The sequence below is a fragment of the Python bivittatus genome, unplaced genomic scaffold (assembly GCF_059951505.1).
Source record: "Python bivittatus isolate LINGU-HERP-01145 unplaced genomic scaffold, Pbiv_v1 ctg000690_np1212, whole genome shotgun sequence".
Classification (NCBI taxonomy): domain Eukaryota; kingdom Metazoa; phylum Chordata; class Lepidosauria; order Squamata; family Pythonidae; genus Python; species Python bivittatus.
Genome location: NW_028277096.1, coordinates 485,244 through 503,138, shown reverse-complemented (window position 1 = coordinate 503,138; position 17,895 = coordinate 485,244). Strand labels below are relative to the sequence as shown.

The following is a 17,895-nucleotide window of genomic DNA, read 5'->3' as shown; positions in this document are numbered from 1 at the left end:
TGCCCCCAAAAAACAAATACAATCCTTTCTGTCCAGCAGGGGGAAGAATGAGAGCACACATTCTAGAAAAGTGAGGAGAGACATTTTACTGGAGATAGGAATTGGAACCACACTAATGAATTTTTGGTCACAAGATTGGTCCTAAGTGTACAAGATATTCTGCATTTAACAAAAACCATGTATTTGAAGCCAGAAGCCAGTCAATTAGAGCCTATGGATCAGATTCAATTTTAGGTTAGGTTCAAACAATAAGCCATGGTTTTTAAATAATTTGCTGAAACAGACTGTCGCTCACCTAGGCAAAACAAAGCATTTTATGGCTTCTCATAATAGCAAATCCAGTTCAATCATATCTAAGCTAGACCCATGAACTCAGTAAAACTAATGATGGCTAACAAGTTCCTTTAATTTGAAGTTGATTTAGTATTGAGCCATTTTCACAGTCCCCTTTACATGCCTGTTTCCTCATCGACATTTACAATTGTAAAAAAAATGAAATAATTCATGCATATGTGCAAGACCAGCTAGTGCAATTGCCCAAATAGTTTCAGGAATCAAGCTTAAATGACACAGTCACCAATAAAACTTTGGGGGCAGGTGCTGTTTTGTTTTTAAGGCCAAGAATCTTTTGTTTCTGCTTCTGCAATTATTTGGTACACTCACAAGAGAAACTCCTATAATCCCATATAGCCAAGTTCATCAAGGAACTGAAGTTCAATGCATAGTTACAACAGACTCAGGAGTTTGGTCTATTTGACGATTTGGTCAGTTTCAGAAAGACCCTCCCTCTATTTTTTTGTCTTCTCACTATTTAGGCACATATTGAAATCAGGAATTTATAAAGAAGAGTCAGGGCTGCTGCCACCATGATGACAGCCTCTTAAAAGTTTCTTTGAAATTTAGGCACAGAACTCAGCACCCATGCAGTAAATAAGCTACTATTTCAGCCTTTCTATTTTTTATTTCCCTGAAAGTGAGTCTGTGTGCATGAGAGAGAGGGGAGGGAGAATCCTCTTTACTACTTTGCACAATACTATTGTTTACTAAGGATTTCACCCAAAGCAGTCTAACCACCCCTGGGACTCCATGATCCTGCAGTCTATCTGACGAATGGTGCCATCAGTATGTGGAAGGTTACGTTAAAACCTCAGCCTCATCATCTTATCCAGGGGGAAAGGAGGGTTGTTTCCAATCATGCCCTTCTGCTGGTGAAACACGTTTTGATTCCTTTAGAGGTACTTCATTTAATATAACCAGTTCCATCTCAATAACCTGCTTGCCATTCTGCCTTGCCAGTCATGTTGAGCAAAAATTAGAAAGCCTCATGCTTCAGACACAGAGACAGCCGGGTAGAGACATCTGTACTGTACATTTTTTTAAAAAAGAAATATTGTAAAGGCTTAAAAAAAGCTGAAGTCTAAAATGTCTTAGAGCATAGGATTGCAACCACGTCTTCTATCTTCACAAGCATGATTATGTGCCACTCAACTGGCAGGATTATCCCAGTAGCTTCCAGTATTGGCTTGTGCGAGGGGTTCCAGCTACAACCTCAGACTCAATTCCACAGTGATCTTGCCCACGAAGAATTCGGAAGAAGCCTAGGAGATATTGAGAGAAAAACCTTACAAAAAATTCCCAAGACTAAATAAAATAAAACAAACCCTGCACAACTTGCTTGCCCTCTTGTCATATTTATTTCTGTGTGTGCTGGTGTGCATTTTGGAAGATCTTATTCACCAGTAGCTGGAGGTCCATACTTGAAGTATACAAACTGCAAAGGCCAGGATTACACAAAACTAAAGGCAAAACTTAAGAAAAGATGGTAGCTTGATGAGCCAGCTACAGAATCTAAGCAACAAATGAAATATGTTTTTCAAATTTCAGGACGTCCCTGTGGGATAATCACCCCTACAAATGCAGAGAGATCACCTACCATTTTCACCCCAGTCTGTGTTCCAGGAATTAGCCACCAACCAGTAAGGTGTGCCTTTGTCAACACCCCAGCCGAGAATTCGGATTGCATGGCCACCAACTGCTTCACCAGAGACATGCTGGTAGACACCTGCGGGGGAAAAATGTTACTCTATTCCCAAATATAAATGCTATGATTTCCCTGCTAAGTTCACAACTCAATTAAGGGATACATTCTGCTTGGAATTTAAACTTGTGAAGAAACCAAAGGTGTCACCGCTTGTGAGAGCCTCCTGCTTGGCAACTAGAAAAACCTTTGAATCCCAACTCTCACATTTCAGGCTCGTGTACCCTGTGAGATGCAGCATGCAGAACATTTCAAGCTCAAAAATATATTTCAAGTTCAGAATGGGCTGCTTCAAAAGAGCTAATTTAAGCTTGAAAAATTCAGGAATTGTCATATCACTCTGTTCTGAGTTCAAAATAACTGGTTTTCATTTCATTTCATTTCTTTCATTTCATTTCATATCCCTAGTTTTTACACAGTCATGGAAATATCACGAACACGAGCCAAGAAGGTCATGTGACCCCTAAGAAGGCAAATGCAATCTGGGGATGTGTTGAGGAGCAGAGTATGACTCACAGGAAGTAATTATCTTACTCTACTTTGCCTTGGTCAGGCCCCACCTGGAATGAGAGCAGACACAACTACAGATTAGTATTTGAGGAACTTTCCTGATGGCAAGTGCCGCCAGTGAATGGAACAGGTCATCTCATAAAGTGATATATTGTCCTTCATTGAAGGTCTTCAAACAGAGGCTGGACAATCATTTATCCAATATTCTTAGCAAATCCTGGACCAAGCCCTTGGAATATTTAATCTCCAATAATTCTATGAAAGGGAAAGCATGAATTCAACAAATGCCTACTGGAGATAAACTTAACAAGTTTACAGGACATGAACTAAGAAGATATGATGCAGTAAACTTAACAAGGGCAAGTTGGGTTTCATTCATCCATGACAAAATGTTGCTGACACTTTCATGATACAAAAAAAGTATTTTTAATTTTTTTTCAGGTGTTTCCCAAATCCTGCTCTGAATGCCAACTTTGGGAATACTTGAGATCTCCAGCCTTACTTTGAGGCATTAAGTCTTGCAAGTATTAAGCCAAATTCAGCAACTTTTATGCCTGAATCTTACAAATATCACAGGATTTAATCAGAAGCAATGCCTGTGCTATCAGAAGATTAAGCCAAAATCGTTGTAACTGCAATTAAAGCAAAATCACACAACTTTAACTCACTTGGCTACTCAAAAGTTAAAAAACATGAACGTTGCTCTTTTTAAAAATATGGCTATTTAAAAAAGTTACGCAAAAACTACTTACCTGATTTGTACATGAGGAAGTCAGAATAAACAGTAAACGCTGCCTCCACTGGTCCATTTTTGTAAATCTCAGACATTATTTCTTTCTCATTACCAGGGACACTGTATGAAGACATTCCTGAAAAGGGGAAAGTGATCACTAAATTAGAGCGCATTCAAATCATTTACTTCAGACTTGAGTTTTCACCTCATTATTTTTACTATGATCCTCTGCTGCTCATGATTGTAACTGAGAGGAAATGCATCAGCTGGGTTTTTTTACATGCACTCTTTAGTCTCTTTCATTACAAAGATTAGAAACATGTTATCACAAAGTTCAGATCTGATGCTATCCCCCATTCACTGAACCTGAGAAGAACAGGTTTAAAATAATCATTAATTTGTAACAGGAATATAATCCATATGATTTAGCTTAGTGTGTTATATGAAGGGACCCAAGTTGTCTCAAAGCCAACTGTCACTTACTTTAAGAAACAAAATCTTGGCAGTGCCATGTATGAATCCAGCCTATACAGCACATTGTATTTTTTATGCTACATCTGATTTTTGTAGACAGGTAGTTCTTGACTTAAGACTATAATTGGGACTGGAATTTCCATCGCTAAGCAATGTGGTCGTAAAGCGAGGTATCACATGAGTGCATTGCTTAGCAACGGCAATCCCAGCACTCCACACTGCCATTGTTAAGTGAATTTCAATGCTTGTTAGCTGAGGACCCACCCCAATCCAAGCCATTCTGAGCTTGGTTCCTCCCAGCCTTGAGCCACAGTAAGGTAAAGGACTGCCTCCAACTCCCCCCACCTGCCTATCTCCCCCCCATCTCTGACCTTTTGGCTGCCCTGCACTGTGCCTTGAGGGGTGGCAAGCAGCCCCAGAATCGCACTGCTCTGGGGCTGATTGCCACACCGCGTTTTAGGGGCTTCTTAGCCCTCCTTTCCCCTTCGCTCACTCACACATCCCCTCCTTTGGTCGCTTGCATGTGGCAGCACCCTCCTTCCCCTTTTGCTCGCTCACATGCACCGTGCCCCCCTTCCCTCCTTCGCTCACTCAAGGACTCTCCAGGAGCGCTTGTAGCTCTGAAGGAGCACTCCAGGGGCACTTCTGGGTGCTCAAGGACTCTCCAGGGGTGCTTCCAGTGTGCACTCTGCAGCTCACATTGGAAGCTGCTGGCCGTTTGTGAGGCTTTCTCCTTCCTCCTCAAAGCCCCAGAGCCACAGTGCAGCATGAAGGGGGCATAGTGTGTGAGACAGTGAAGGGAGAAGGAGGGCACAATGCAAGCATGCGAGTGAGCGAAGGGGGAAGGACAGTGCAAGCAAAGAAAGGCCGGGGTAGGTGGGGGAGACTTACCCAATCGATTTCTGACCTCCCCTGCTGGCTTCCCCACTGGCTTTGCTTGTGGGAAGCTGGCAGGGAAGGGTGAAAATCATGATTAGGTGACTGCGGGGTGCTTGGCAACCGGTCCTAAGTACGAATGGGTTGCCAAGTGCCCAGATCATGATCACATGACTGCAGGGGCACTGCAGTGGACTTAACTTTGGGGACCAGTGATAAGTCCTTTTTTCCAGCAATGTTGTAACTTCAAACATGTGATGGAATGGAATTATGAAGGCCAAGCTCAGGGAGATAAGCATTTTCTTAGCTCACCGGAACCGCGTGGGAGGAACAAAAGGATGAGACTGGCACCTCCCTGAGGAATTCACACTGTTGTGGCTGGAGGACTTTGGGAACTGGGGTTTGAGTCTGGGAAGACTTATGTCAGGCCTAGCCCAAGGAACTCCAAGAGACCATACAAATCCAGTCCAGCTATGTTTATTAGCTACAACCTCTAGCAAGAATCTTCCCAGACTCAAACCCCAGTTCCCAAAGTCCTCCAGCCACAACAGTGTGAATTCCTCAGGGAGGTGCCAGTCTCATCCTTTTGTTCCTCCCACGCGGTTCCGGTGAGCTAAGAAAATGCTTATCTCCCTGAGCTTGGCCTTCATAATTCCATTCCATCACAAAACAGTCATTGAATGAGTGAATAGTCGTAACTCGAGGACTACCTATACTGATTTGTAATTTTACTCTCCTACACCAACCTAGAGTGGCAATGGGGAATCTTTAACTCAGCTGTAAAACTTTTAACTAGCTATAAACAATTACACCCTCTAGCCAGGGCTTTACAGCTTTCAGCCTAATCACCACACACAAAAGCCTTGAGTACATCCCTGTCCAGACACCTTGAAAAGGCTGCAGAATTGTAACTATTAATATGACAGAAGGGGGAAATTACTAAGTACCCGGAGAGCAGTGTACAAATAATTTTACTTTCTGAGTGTACAAATGTACAAATAATTTTGCCCCTGCCCACTTATGCTACTGAAAGGCAAACGCAACACTTGGCTTGAAGAGGGTTCTACATCCTGGCTGCCAACATTGCCCAGAATATCCATACACAAGGCCATATGCTAGGCTATGCCCCAAAGAAATAGAAGCCATTTTCAGTTTTTCCGCTTATAAATAAAAACAACAATAGCAATTCATACTAATCCTCTCAATTTGTTTGCACTGCTATTTTTTATTTAATTTTCTAACATGTTAATGCTGCATCTGCTTTGGAAATCTATTGTATCTAAAAGAGAATGTGAAATCTTTATCATTTAAACATTCTGAATGTAAAGCCTGTGTGTTTCTTATTAACCTGAATATGTAGTTTAAGCATATGTATTACCATAATGTTTGTCTTCCTGGTATGATGGAAAGTAACCAGCTTCACAACTTCTGACACATTCAGGGGTATCACCACCTTCTCCAGTGCATGGGGGCCGAGTCCCATTGGTGTGATGTTCACAGGGTGGGATAGAGTACGGCCTACAGCCTATTGGGTACAACACAGAGTGAAATGCCATTTGAAAATAATTTTTTAGCCGGCAGTTGCCTAAAGTCCCTACTCTAGCTCAAATCAGAGTAAATCATGCCCAGCTAGAGAAATTTACTTCACTTACACTCAAAAATATTTCATTTTGCAGTTCCCTGCAATCCTCTATTACGAACCACTAATTTAGATAGCAGCTCATCCTGCTTTCCTCTTAAGAGCTCCATTTATATTGCCCATTTTATCTTCACAGCAACCTTCTGAGACCAAATATGTCACAATATGTTGGTGACCTGCCCCAAATCACCTGTGAGTACCAAGGTTGACTGGGAACCTGAACCAGGGTCTCTGCACTCTCGGTCCAAAATGTGAACTAGTATACTACAGTAGGATTCCCATCTCCAACTCCTGGGTTGTCTTTCTCCTACTTCCAGTTCTTCCACTGGTCATCAACTGGCTCCCCTTTCTCAATATTCTAGTGAGGATCCTTTGAATAAATCCAGGCTGGAGATAGATAGCACTAATGACTGAGTCCAGATGAGCAGCAAATTGCAAGGTGGGAGTCAAGAGCAATATGTCACTCAAGTGAGACTTTCACCATCCAGTGCTGGCCACAGGCATTCCGTCTTGAAAGAAAACTCACCAACATGTGAGTCGTAAAGGCCACCAGACACCAGGCCCTTTTCAGTCCAGTATCTCCATGCTCCTGAGGGGTAACCTCCATTGCAACTGCAAGAAAATGATGCACAGCTATCACAAAAAACTGCTTTGGGGAAACACATTTTAACTGGGGATAACAGTCTGGAAGGCCGAAGAGTCTTTGGAGTGACTAATGATTATCCATGTGATGCCCAAAGAGGTACAGATAGTCCCTGGGTTAAGAACGTCCAGTTTACTAACAACCCATAATTAGTAACAGAGCCTATTGTAGCAAAATTAGAGTTAAATACACAATGATTCAAGTTAAATACACAATGGTTCAAGTTTATTTCACAATACTACTTATACAATATTATACAATAATACTGTTCTGGCTTACATAAAATTCAACTTAAGGACAGACCTTGGGAATGGAACTCGTTCTTAAACTGGGGACTACCTGTATTTAATAGAGATGGGAAAGGTAACTTCTTCAACATTTTGGGAACATATTGTAATGTAAAAAGTATCAGAAAGGGCTACCATGAGGTAATACAGTAGACATGGCCATTCACAAAATACCCACCTCCCAGAAAGTAAATGGTGAGACTGCTCTCATTTCTAGTTTCCACCTCTTTTTGTTCTACACTGATTTCTCAACAAAGCACTGTTTGGCAGCCACCCATTATTTTTACTTTCTATATGGCCTAGAAGCATTCTTGAAATAAAAATAATGATGAAGGCTAACACTAGACAGCAAGCCAGCTTTCTGCCATTGCTTTAATTAAAGGATTATTTTTTTGGTAGAAAACAGCCAGATAGGAAAGAAATTTGACAGGCACCAAAGTGTTCATGGTCATCTTGGCGCTCATGGCTACCATGCAGCCTCAAAAAAAAGTACACTTTCCTTCAAGTTGAGCTTGACTCCTGATTACTTCAAGGACACGTCTGTGTAGTCTTGTTGACTACTATGAAGTACAAGACAAACTCTGTTGGGAATAGAATGGTCTGACAAATATTCAGACATTCCTTTTTAATCTCAGACCACCCTGTTTCAGCCAGTGTGAGGGCTTTCTAGAAATCAATCTTCCAGAACAAAAAGCCTCCTGATCCTAGCATGTTTGGGTGTTCCCACTAAACACTTTAGTGTTATTCTTGAATATGTGAACCTCTCCAGCAGGAGAAAAAGCTGTTCCCTTAAAGACAAGTGACAAAGCAGGAAATGACTTACCCCATCCCACATTCAAATTGGCAGCAAGAAAGCAGATCTTCAGCAGAAACCTCCACATTCACCTTGCCGTTAGTATGGACACAAATCCGATCCGACATGGCTTCGACTGCACCAAATGCCTACAGAGGACAATCCAAAAGTTCTGGCAGGAGCACTCTGAGACATACAGACCGTCCCCACCCCCATGTCCAACCACCACCAAGCAAATGCACTGTAGCCCCCCTGCCCCATTACATTAATCTCTCTTTCTCACTGAAAGCTCTTCTGGATTTCTTTGGGCGTATGCACACTGATGCTTCATAATGGAAGGAGGTCCCCTACACAAATTGACCATTTTTAAGCCCCAGTTCTTCACAGTGCTGGAAAGAGCAATTTAGGCCTAGGAATCTAAATTAAAGCATCCCTGACAGATGGCCCTCTAACTTTTATTGGGCCCATCTACAGAAAGGAGCCCACAAACTCTTCAGATACTTGGCTTTGTTGCTGTACTGTTCACACTGTTAATGAAGTACTGGAGAAACGCTTAATGTCATTCCTGGTCATCTGGGTTAGAGGAACTTGAAAGAACTTCACTCTGGCAGAACTGTACCCACCCTGATTACTAGGCAGTTATATGGGGGCTGCTTTTTTAATAGTCCAATGGTACCTATGATACATAGTGACAAAGTACAAAAGTAGCCATATCCTATGCTTATCCTTGGTTTATGCCCCCTTTTTTTACAGCAGCAGCAGCCACTTTTATTGCCCATGTTTTTGGAGTAGGTTATGGCAAGTACATGTAAGGTTTTCACCCAGAAATTTGAAAAAGCCTATACAATCAGAAGTTAAATAGGCCAATAGATGGTCATACTTATAGGGCTGAATAAGAACTCATATATACATTGGCTGTGTTAACCATCATACTAAGCAATGGCTTCTTTTAGCCATAATTTACTGAATATGCCACAATAGCTGTGTTCACCCCAAATGGATTAGTGTCATGCATGAATTTAGCCAATATGCACTTTCTTCAAGCATTGGATGCTTCTGTTAAAGCTGGAGAACTGGATGTCAACCACCAGATCTCCTGCTGAATTCTGGATGTGGTAAAGGTACTATGCGCATACCCGTTTTGTATCAATTTCTAGATTTAGGAAAGAAACTTACCCAGCAGGAACCACAAGAGCCTTGGTCTCTGATTTCACCAATGGTTGGGCAGTTTGGCCATTGTTGCCTCGAGTCAAAGCTGTCTGGCAAGACCAAATCAGCAGCAAATTCAAACCTTTCAAAAAATAGGGAAGACGTTGAGACAGAAAAAGAGACAGAATCGTGCTCTAATCTAATTAAGTGAGATCTTTTCAACAAATGTCTTTGGATTTAATCTCTTATGCCAGATCTTGGTTTTTGCTTCCAGCATGTTGACAAATTACTAGCACACTCATGATTCAGAGTCCACAATGTATATAGATGGGATCTATTTAATACTTCAAACATTAGTCCTCATGGACATAGAAATATTTTGATCTGGAACTACATCTGTCCAGATTAATCCATTCCAGTAAGGACCAAGACTATCAACAAGTTACTATTGTAGCTTTTCCAGTAAGGACCAAGACTATCAACATCACTATTGTAGCCATCAAAAGTTTTGAAAAGTGTGTGTGTGTATACATGTACACACAAATGCAACTAGCTATTACAGGCACCTAAACATAGTGCTTGAAGTCACTGCCACGTGTGTTATATCCTGTTCCTAGCTCTTTTATTAAAAAAAAAGAGATAAAAACATAGGAAAGCTGTCTAATATGAACTCATGCTGCTGGGTCTACCTAGCTCAATGTTTAAATATAAAAGTAGTAACAACAGTTCTGAATTTCAGCAGTGGTGTCTCCCAGCCCAACTGAGAGACAATAGCTCTTGAATTAAGACCTTCTACATGAAAAGCAGTTGTTTATCACTGACTTAAACTCTTTCTTTTATCTCCAGTGGCAACTTTAGTACAACTGCCGTCAAGAAACCATTCCTGAGAGCAGAAAGCAAGACAGTCCCTATCTGGAGAGTCCATACGTAGCAGGATTATAAGCAGAGAATATAAACACACCTTTCTGGCAGTTTGGGGCCATGCAAGAAGGTGCCACACAATGTCTTCACGTAACTCATGTCAGCATCACGAAAGTTGTGTCCAGCCTTTAAGAAAGAAAAAATAACAATAAAACCTAATGGAATCCAGATCTTCCACCCCATCTGCAACTACCATTCACTAATCAAAAACATGACTTTGCAATTCTGTGTACAAATGAACTGACGGTTTAATAATCAACATACACCATTTCTTTATGGCAGGCAGAGATAAAATATATGTTTGAATGAAAGACTAGTTTCTCTTTCTCTGCCCCTGCTAGTAATTTACCTTTAAAGCAGGAAGTTTGCTTTAGGTTTATGAAAATACGTTAACAGAAAGAGTTCAGTTTTTTTTCCTTAACTAACTTGGGACTTGCCTTAAACTCAGGATAACCATTTGGGGTAAATATGGTATTTGCCAGTCAACTCGCAGTTTTAAAATCTTGGTTACTGTTCTCAATGAGAGGCTACTGGCCACAACAGAAACTGAAGCTGATGACCAAGACCAAGAGATAGTGTCCCAAGGAGATGACAACAGAACAGCAACTCAGCAAGCAGCATCTGGATTGTACCAGCTCAATTAGGGGTCTTGTTTCTTTAGCCAGTAGTATGGTGAGGGGTGGGGAAGAGGGAGTTAATAAGCTTGGGTAACAATAAAGAATAAGATGCTTTATAGGCCAGAAAGGAAAATGTCACAGGTTTTCCACTCTATGCCAGGTCAACAAATGGCCTCTGTAAGCGAGATCAGCCCACTAATAGTGCTGAGCTGTATCTCAGAAGGCAGCCAGACGCCAATTCCCACCACCCTATGTAGCTGATCTCTACCCCAAAATTTACTCACCTTCCATGTAGTATTGAGCTTATTGATGTAGTTCACTAAGTCATGAGAGAGGGGAGGGAAGTGGGGAATGTTACGGGCACTTGTGAGGACCACCAACAGGCCCAGAGTTACTACAGAGCACCTCATTTTGATAATGGATGCTTAAGATGCTACCTGGGAGAGAGAGAGAGAGAGAGAGAGAGAGATTAGCTATTTACACAGTTGCAATGTTACCAAATATTAGTCCCATAAAGAGATCCAAATGTGGAACATGAGCAAAACAGCCGTGTCTTTTCCTGGGCTTCTGCAGCTGCTCTCTGCACCTGACAGCTGATCCTATGAAAACAGGTATCTGATTTAAGGTAATTCCTGACAGATGCTGCATGCACTCCAAATCCAGCTCTCTGCAAGCACTGCCAGACTTATATGAACAGGAAAGTTGCCACGCTTTCTGCCCTGAATGAATGAATGAATGAATCTATGAAGAGAATTTCATACACGACAAACAATCTAGAGAGAGTGAGCTATGAACTCATAAAAATGTCCAATTCCATGGCACTCTACAGTTCATAAAGAAAGGTCTTCCTCTCAATGGGAAAAACTTAGCTAAGAGGGAAATACAGTCTGCTATACGTGATGCAACTCTTTGCCCAACCAGAAAACAGAGGTTAATTAGTCATAAGAGAAAATACTCCTACGTTCACTCTTGAAGTGACTCAGGATGGGGAGAAATGCAAGCCTATTCCTTTCTAGGGTCAAACCACAGCATCTGAAACAGAATCATGCAGTACACCGCACCAATTAGATTACCCTCTCCCTGGAAGTCAATGACAATGGTTTTTACTTCAGAAAGGTAGAACATTCATGCCATGGCAGTACACCAAGAACTTACTGAAAGTTGCATCTCGTTCAAACTGTGAAACCAAACTTGCCTCTTTATGGCCTACATGTTATACAAACCCAGCCAGTGTACTTTGTAAACCATGGCTCATGGGTTTGCATGCTGTGAGAATACAGCCATTTGTAGTCTGTTCAGTAAATAATGGTTATTTAACTCATGGCTTTGCATGTTGCATGACCCGTCATCTTTAAACACTGTTACTCCATTGTTTAATAAAAACGATGGAGCATTATAGTATCAGGGCATTATAAAGTTATATCAGTCTTCATTTGTATAGACAACCTGATTCAGATGGTACAGCAGAAGACAAATGCCACCTGGTTGATCCCGAAGCTATCCTAAGCAACTCTGCCCAACTCAAAACCTTACTGCTGGGATATAAATGTTCTCAACCCTTGCGTTTTTCTTCTTTTATAGAATTTCAAGTAGTTATGCCAGCTGTTTGACCTAGAAACATATCATGAAACCGCTACCAAATTCCTGCATTTCAAAGACACTGGTCAGCTGATGAAAAGAAACAAACAAAGAAACCCCAAACCCTCCCAAAATAAAATCCTTCCAACCGTTAAGTAAACAAAAGTCATGGATCACAAACTGGAGAATGCTACAATACTGCTACAATGCTTACTTCCTTCACTTCTTCTTTTGCAGACGAAATGCCTGTTTTCCACCTATTGTTTGTTGTTTCTTGAATTCTTTCAGGATAGATTCAACCGTTCATAACTAATACTGAAGTGTGTGTGTGGCGGGGAGGGAGCATGAAAGAAAACCAGATGCTGCAGCAAGTCCTTCAACTAGTTCATTTAAAACAACAGCAGAAAAGAGCCTCCCGTTTCTGCAAACTTTTGCATAATTACTGAAGCTCTACGTTAGCCATCTCACCCACTCACACCCTTGAGAGGGCTAGAGTCTCGTAACTAAAACCAAACTAATAAGACATGCCTAGATGTGTCTGCATCTTAGAGAAATTCAAATCCTTATTCAGCCACAAAGCTCACTGTGTGCCAATGCCCAGCTCTGTATCGAGAGAAGGACCTCCATACATAAAATAGTGAGCTAATCTGAGAAAGGATGGGATACAGGTGTGACATACAGCCATTTTACATCACAAATGTCCATGGGATATGGGGAGGGGGGCTTCCTTGGACATTCATTTGATGCGTCACAAAACTACAAAAAGTGTTAGTTGCGTCATCATGAATAGGACGGAGAGGGGAAGACGAGACAAAAGGCCAACTTAGATAAACAGAAAGAAATCTGGTTGTGCCTCTTTCCTCTTCCAATATAAAACAGTAGCTGCCAACTTGGAAGTTATTACTAATAAAAGACTTTGGACATGTTTATGGTTAATTTGTTTCAAAAGTTGCGGGGCTCGTTAATCTCACCCAGCAAGAGGCAGTTGGAACTTGCCATTCATTAAAGTGTCACTTCTTTCCTGTCCACTGTACAACTTGCATAAAGCTTTCTAGAAACACAAAATGTCCCAACCCTTCAAAAACAGGACAAACTGGAAGCTGCCCAGGTCAGAGGCCCCTGTAACCTGTCACATTTCTTTTGTCTTTTATGCATCAAAATTGAACTTCCAAGAACCTGGTTTCCTTTAACAAGGGAAACTAGGTTCTTTAACTGAGGTGCAACTTCCAGCAGCTTCACCCAACATGGTCAATTCTGGTCCTTGCATGCTGGCTGAAGATTCTGGGAGCCACAATCCCAAAACATCTGGGGACAAGAAAGGCCACTTTGAGGTCTGCCCACTCTGCCTTTCAGGACAGTTTTGTTGTCATTGTAAACTAGTGGGGAATTCTGGGAGTAGAAGTCCACATGTCTTAAGTTGTCAAGTTTGAGAAACACTGTGGCAGACAAACATTCTGTGGGCGGCTATGGCAGGGTGATGATAAGAAACTGGTGCAACCAGGATTTTCTGATTTTTAAAAACTGGCTTTTGGGGGAGTTTACAGTTTTCTTTGTTTTATAAATTATGATAAATCAAGTTAGGGTATATTTTATATTTTTGGGGTCTGTCCTACCTCAAAATGGGAAGAAAATATGCTACTAGTTTCTGGCCAACTGTAATCAGGTGTGGCTCCAGGCACCAGATGTGGCATGCAAGTTGTCCATCACTGCTGTACCCTTTCTTACTGAAAGATCCCTGCTGTACTTCTTGAAGTCAAACTCTAAAGTTACTCTAGAAGACTGATAATTGCTGCAGAGGTCCTACAAATGGGAATTAGCCAAAATTCATAGCCACCAGGGCCTGGATCCAGCAAGAGAGAAGAAACAAAAGTAAATTCTGGTATTATGTTAATTCCTGGAACCCTTTGGACCAATTCCTGGAATGCCCTCAAATAATGTGCTCAGTCCTGCATTCTAAGATTACTATTTCTTTTGCAGACCATAAGGAAGAAACCAACATTTCAGATCTTACCCCAAGACTTGGAGGCCATGGCCACACACAACCCAAAGCAGGATTGACACTGCAAGGTTAGCACACTTCAACACTAGATTTTTTTTTAAAATACTGAGCTTGGTTAGCAATCTAAAAAATGGTGCTAAGTTCCTACATTCCCAAACAAACTCTGGCCTACCCTCCACACTACATTTCTTCGTAAGTCTAGCCAGAGTTTAACTCTTACAGGCTGAGTACTGAACATTCCCATTGAATTTCCCCATATTTTATCGCACCTAAAACCATCTAGATCAATTTCCCCTTATTCCCCCACTCAGTAGGAGAATCTGCAGCCATATTCTACCTTCTACAAGGCTGCTAAAGGTCAACATCTACATTATACAAGTCATTCTTCATTTTAAAGTGGGAACATGCTAGCATATATTAACAGGAGACCACTTGAACAAGAAACAAGTTGTTGTTGACCTTCCTATTTCAGGGAAATTGCATCACAGCTCGCTTACAAGCCAAAGCACTAGTTCTGTCTCTAATTCAAGTCTCTGTAGAAAGGAAAAATACTAGAAAATCTCTTTGTGTTATCAGACTCATGCTAAGGGCTATTCCTTACAGTTCTTGCCCCTAACCAAAGCACAAACATGCCCAAGCAACCTCTTTTTTTTCCTGCACATCCTCATGGCATTGCCCATCTCATCCTCAGCCCATACTTGAAGGAGCTTTAAGTTGTTCCAGAGTTGAAGTAATCTTTTCCCTCTTATCCTAATGTAGTATTTACACCTAATACAAACTGACACAATTCCCTGTTTTGTCAGTGGCACAGTCAGGTGATCCCTGGAAGGGGTGGTGGTGGTGGAATCAATTCAGCTTCCATCTACTTGGGGCAGAAGAGTCCAACTCTTGTAAACCAGACTCACTCTCTGCACCAAATCTCTGACTCAGAAATAAAGTGAACAGAGGCTGACCAGCACTCGTTCTCTCTGCTGCTCCAAGGTGCAGCTTTCCTCCTACTTGAGCTGATCGGCTGCTATTCAAGCTCCTTGTGAATGTGGCTTTGGCACTCTTTTCTCCATTGGCAGAGAAAGGCTGCATCTTAACATGTCCCCCATTCCCTTCTATGAAAATGCTAAATCCATGTTCAAAAGGAGTCTGAATAACAAATGATGAGGGGGCTGTTTAGTTCTCCCTTCCCCACTTCACCATGCAGTCCCCCACATGCCAGTTATTTGTTTAACTGGCCTCCTTCTGAATGTATCCCTGCAAAATACTTGTTCAGAACCAGGAGCTGGTTTAGTCCTCGGTCCAAACTGTCATCTAGCCCAGTCCCAGCCCCAGCCCCATCCCTCATTAAGGAGAATGACTGATGCATGGTTTCCCACTGGTTGGTGACCTTTGATGGGAGGGAAGGGCAGGAAAGCAAAGCCAGGCCCAGGGCATCCATCTAGTCTTTGATGTGTTCTGCACGCATAGTAAATAAGGATGATCCCATTTGGTACCAATTCTGAACAAGCAGGATAAGGATCAGCAGTGAGAAAGCAAATTCTCCCCCCAGTACAGTTTTCTGCCAGTTCAACAAAGTGTGGATAGGATTCAGCATCCAAAGCCTCCCCAGGAAGGGGGTCAACCCTTTCTGAAATGCAATGAAAAGGTGACGCCATCTCCCCTTCCCCTTTGGTGGTTTGCTGTACTGGTCTTTCCAAAGTTATCTTCCTGCAGGAATAGCAAGCAATAGATATCATTCTTTTTAGCTGGCATGCATTTTGATTTTTTAAAAAATTTGGAAACCTTAGGATTAGCATGCTTACTTTCCTTTTAGGCATTCAATACAAAAGAGTGGAGACTTGCACATCTGCAGCGCTAATCACTTTATAATCCTACAAGAATGCAAAATCCTGATTAAGCAAAGGTAACAAAGAGATCCAGAGTGTCTTGAATAAATGAGGGATCTTACACCATTCAGCTAATGTAAATTAAGTTAATTTACCAGCATACAAACTTCATTGGGGAGCTCCTTGTGAAAAGGCTTGGCTAGGAGCAGATCCCTGGTTCTGATTTCAACTTCAAGTCCCATACAGCAATGAACTCACTCCTCCTTCATTCCCCCATTGGTCTCCCACAGACCAATTACTGTGCTGGCTGGAGGTAACAGGAGTTCTACTCCTATCATATCTGAAGAGGAGAGGATGGGGGATGGTTATCCTAAACCAGTGTTGTCCAAAGTTGGCCACTTTAAGATGAGTGGACTTCAACTCCCAGAATTCCCCAGCCAGCCATGTAATGCTGGCTGGGGAATTCTGGGAGTTGAAGTCCACTCATCTTAAAGTGGCCAACTTTGGACAACACTGTCCTAAACTGAAAATCCCTGGATGAGTCACTCCATATTGTGGAAATAATTTGAGCACAGCACAAAGGATAGAAAAGCTACTTGAAACTCACACACAGAGAGATACAGCGACCGGCCAAGGCCCATTAACTGGAACTCGGGTCAAAACTGGTGGGCGACACGGAAAAACAGGCTGCTTCTGACAATATGATTCTGGCCAAGCGTTTGCGGGATCATAATTGATCTCATCTGCACTTCAACCAGACAGCCTAACCTCTCTGCTCCTCTTTCGTCAGTGAGGCAGGAACAGGAAACCTTTTCGTAATTATTCCTGTTAAGCGGAAATCAGAGAACTTCCTCTGATATTCAGAGCTAATTATCCAGAAAACGGGCCTCTTCGTACAACAGCCACACATTTTTAGCCGCGAGTGTCACGCAGACGAAACCTCCGTCTTCAGCGGGGTAGATCGTGAGAATCATAATCACAATAACGATTTTAACAAGCCAGGGAAGCTCGACGTGCGAACCCAGCCCATCCCTTGGGCACCCCCTTGAAGATCAGCGGCGACAGCGCTTGGCTATGGACGATAACGGGGCTCTGTCCCCCAACATATCTCGGGGACACCAGATTGGGAAAAAAGCCACCGAATCGACCGCGGCCCCTCTCTTCAGTAACGTGAGAGGCTTCGCTCCCGATTGTAAGCAAACCTACCTCGGATTCCGGCTTCCCCTGAAAGCAAAACCCTTCCTTACCTGCAGCAGCACTGGCGGAGTCACCAAAGGCCTCAGCCACTCGGCCGCTCTGCTCGCCTTATCTACGCCCCCCGCCCTCCACGAAAGCCCAGCCTTGGCAGCCCTGCCCTCAGTCGCCCCTCCCCGCGCTGACTCACCCCACGCGGCTGCTCCGCTCCGCCAGCGACAGCAGCAACCGAGGCGCCTGACCCTGGGGCACGTGATTCCCTGCCACCCCCAATCACCTGATCCCTTTCACCCGGTGCCTGCGACCCTTGGCGTCGCCCTTCGCTTTTCAACCCGGTAAATCTGTGCGCGGGAGGTTCGCATGGAGGCAGGGGATAGCGAATTTACCCTGGACAGTCGCGCTTCTTTCCCCCTTGTCTACTTGGGAGGAATGCAAGTCAAGAGGTAGCGCCCTGGGAGTAAATCCCACTGCGCTCGGCAGGACGTCCCCATATGCGCGCCTGAGATCGGCCCCTGTTTACGCAGAAGCAAAGCTCCTCCTGCAGTTTACTGAGACTCGGTCCTAAGAAGCGAGCCCACGATTGTAGATTTAACGTCCTTTTTAAGGAAGGATGCCTGAGTTATCCTT

General features: G+C 42.8%; 1 protein-coding gene and 1 long non-coding RNA gene across 6 annotated transcripts in view; one reads left to right on the top strand and one right to left on the bottom strand.

The window, feature by feature from the left end:
* Positions 1–71: 71 nt before the first annotated feature.
* On the bottom strand, positions 72–17,787 carry CTSB (cathepsin B). 5 transcript variants are annotated; one of them, XM_088152447.1, is made up of 10 exons: positions 17,655–17,787; positions 10,965–11,117; positions 10,104–10,189; positions 9,170–9,284; positions 8,024–8,142; positions 6,797–6,882; positions 6,010–6,156; positions 3,301–3,417; positions 1,934–2,062; positions 72–1,598 (listed from the first exon to the last, which is right to left on the bottom strand). In XM_088152447.1, the coding sequence occupies exons 2-10, from the start codon at positions 11,088–11,090 to the stop codon at positions 1,498–1,500; spliced, it is 1,026 nt and encodes a 341-aa protein (XP_088008573.1). In that variant the 5' UTR covers positions 11,091–11,117; positions 17,655–17,787; the 3' UTR covers positions 72–1,497. The 5 variants fall into 5 exon arrangements, 4 of the variants coding, with proteins under 4 accessions (XP_088008573.1, XP_088008574.1, XP_007429057.1 ...); XM_088152448.1 differs by lacking the exon at positions 17,655–17,787 and adding an exon at positions 17,459–17,507; XM_007428995.4 differs by lacking the exon at positions 17,655–17,787 and adding an exon at positions 17,322–17,458.
* LOC148214353 (uncharacterized) overlaps positions 17,444–17,895 on the top strand; it is a 77,316-nt gene continuing 76,864 nt past the window's right edge. Inside the window, exon 1 of the long non-coding RNA XR_015798205.1 lies at positions 17,444–17,603. This is a non-coding gene — a long non-coding RNA (uncharacterized LOC148214353). The remainder of the gene's footprint in view (positions 17,604–17,895) is intronic.

Bases quoted from the DNA above. Each gene is read 5' to 3' on its own strand.
- CTSB (XM_088152447.1), bottom strand. From the start codon at position 11,090: ATGAGGTGCTCTGTAGTAACTCTGGGCCTGTTGGTGGTCCTCACAAGT. The intron at 9,285-10,103 runs GTGTGTTTATAT...ATTTTTTGAAAG, and splicing joins GGCCCCAAACTGCCAGAAAG to GTTTGAATTTGCTGCTGATT. The intron at 1,599-1,933 runs GTAGGTGATCTC...AATATCTCCTAG, and splicing joins CACAGACTGGGGTGAAAATG to GCTTCTTCCGAATTCTTCGT.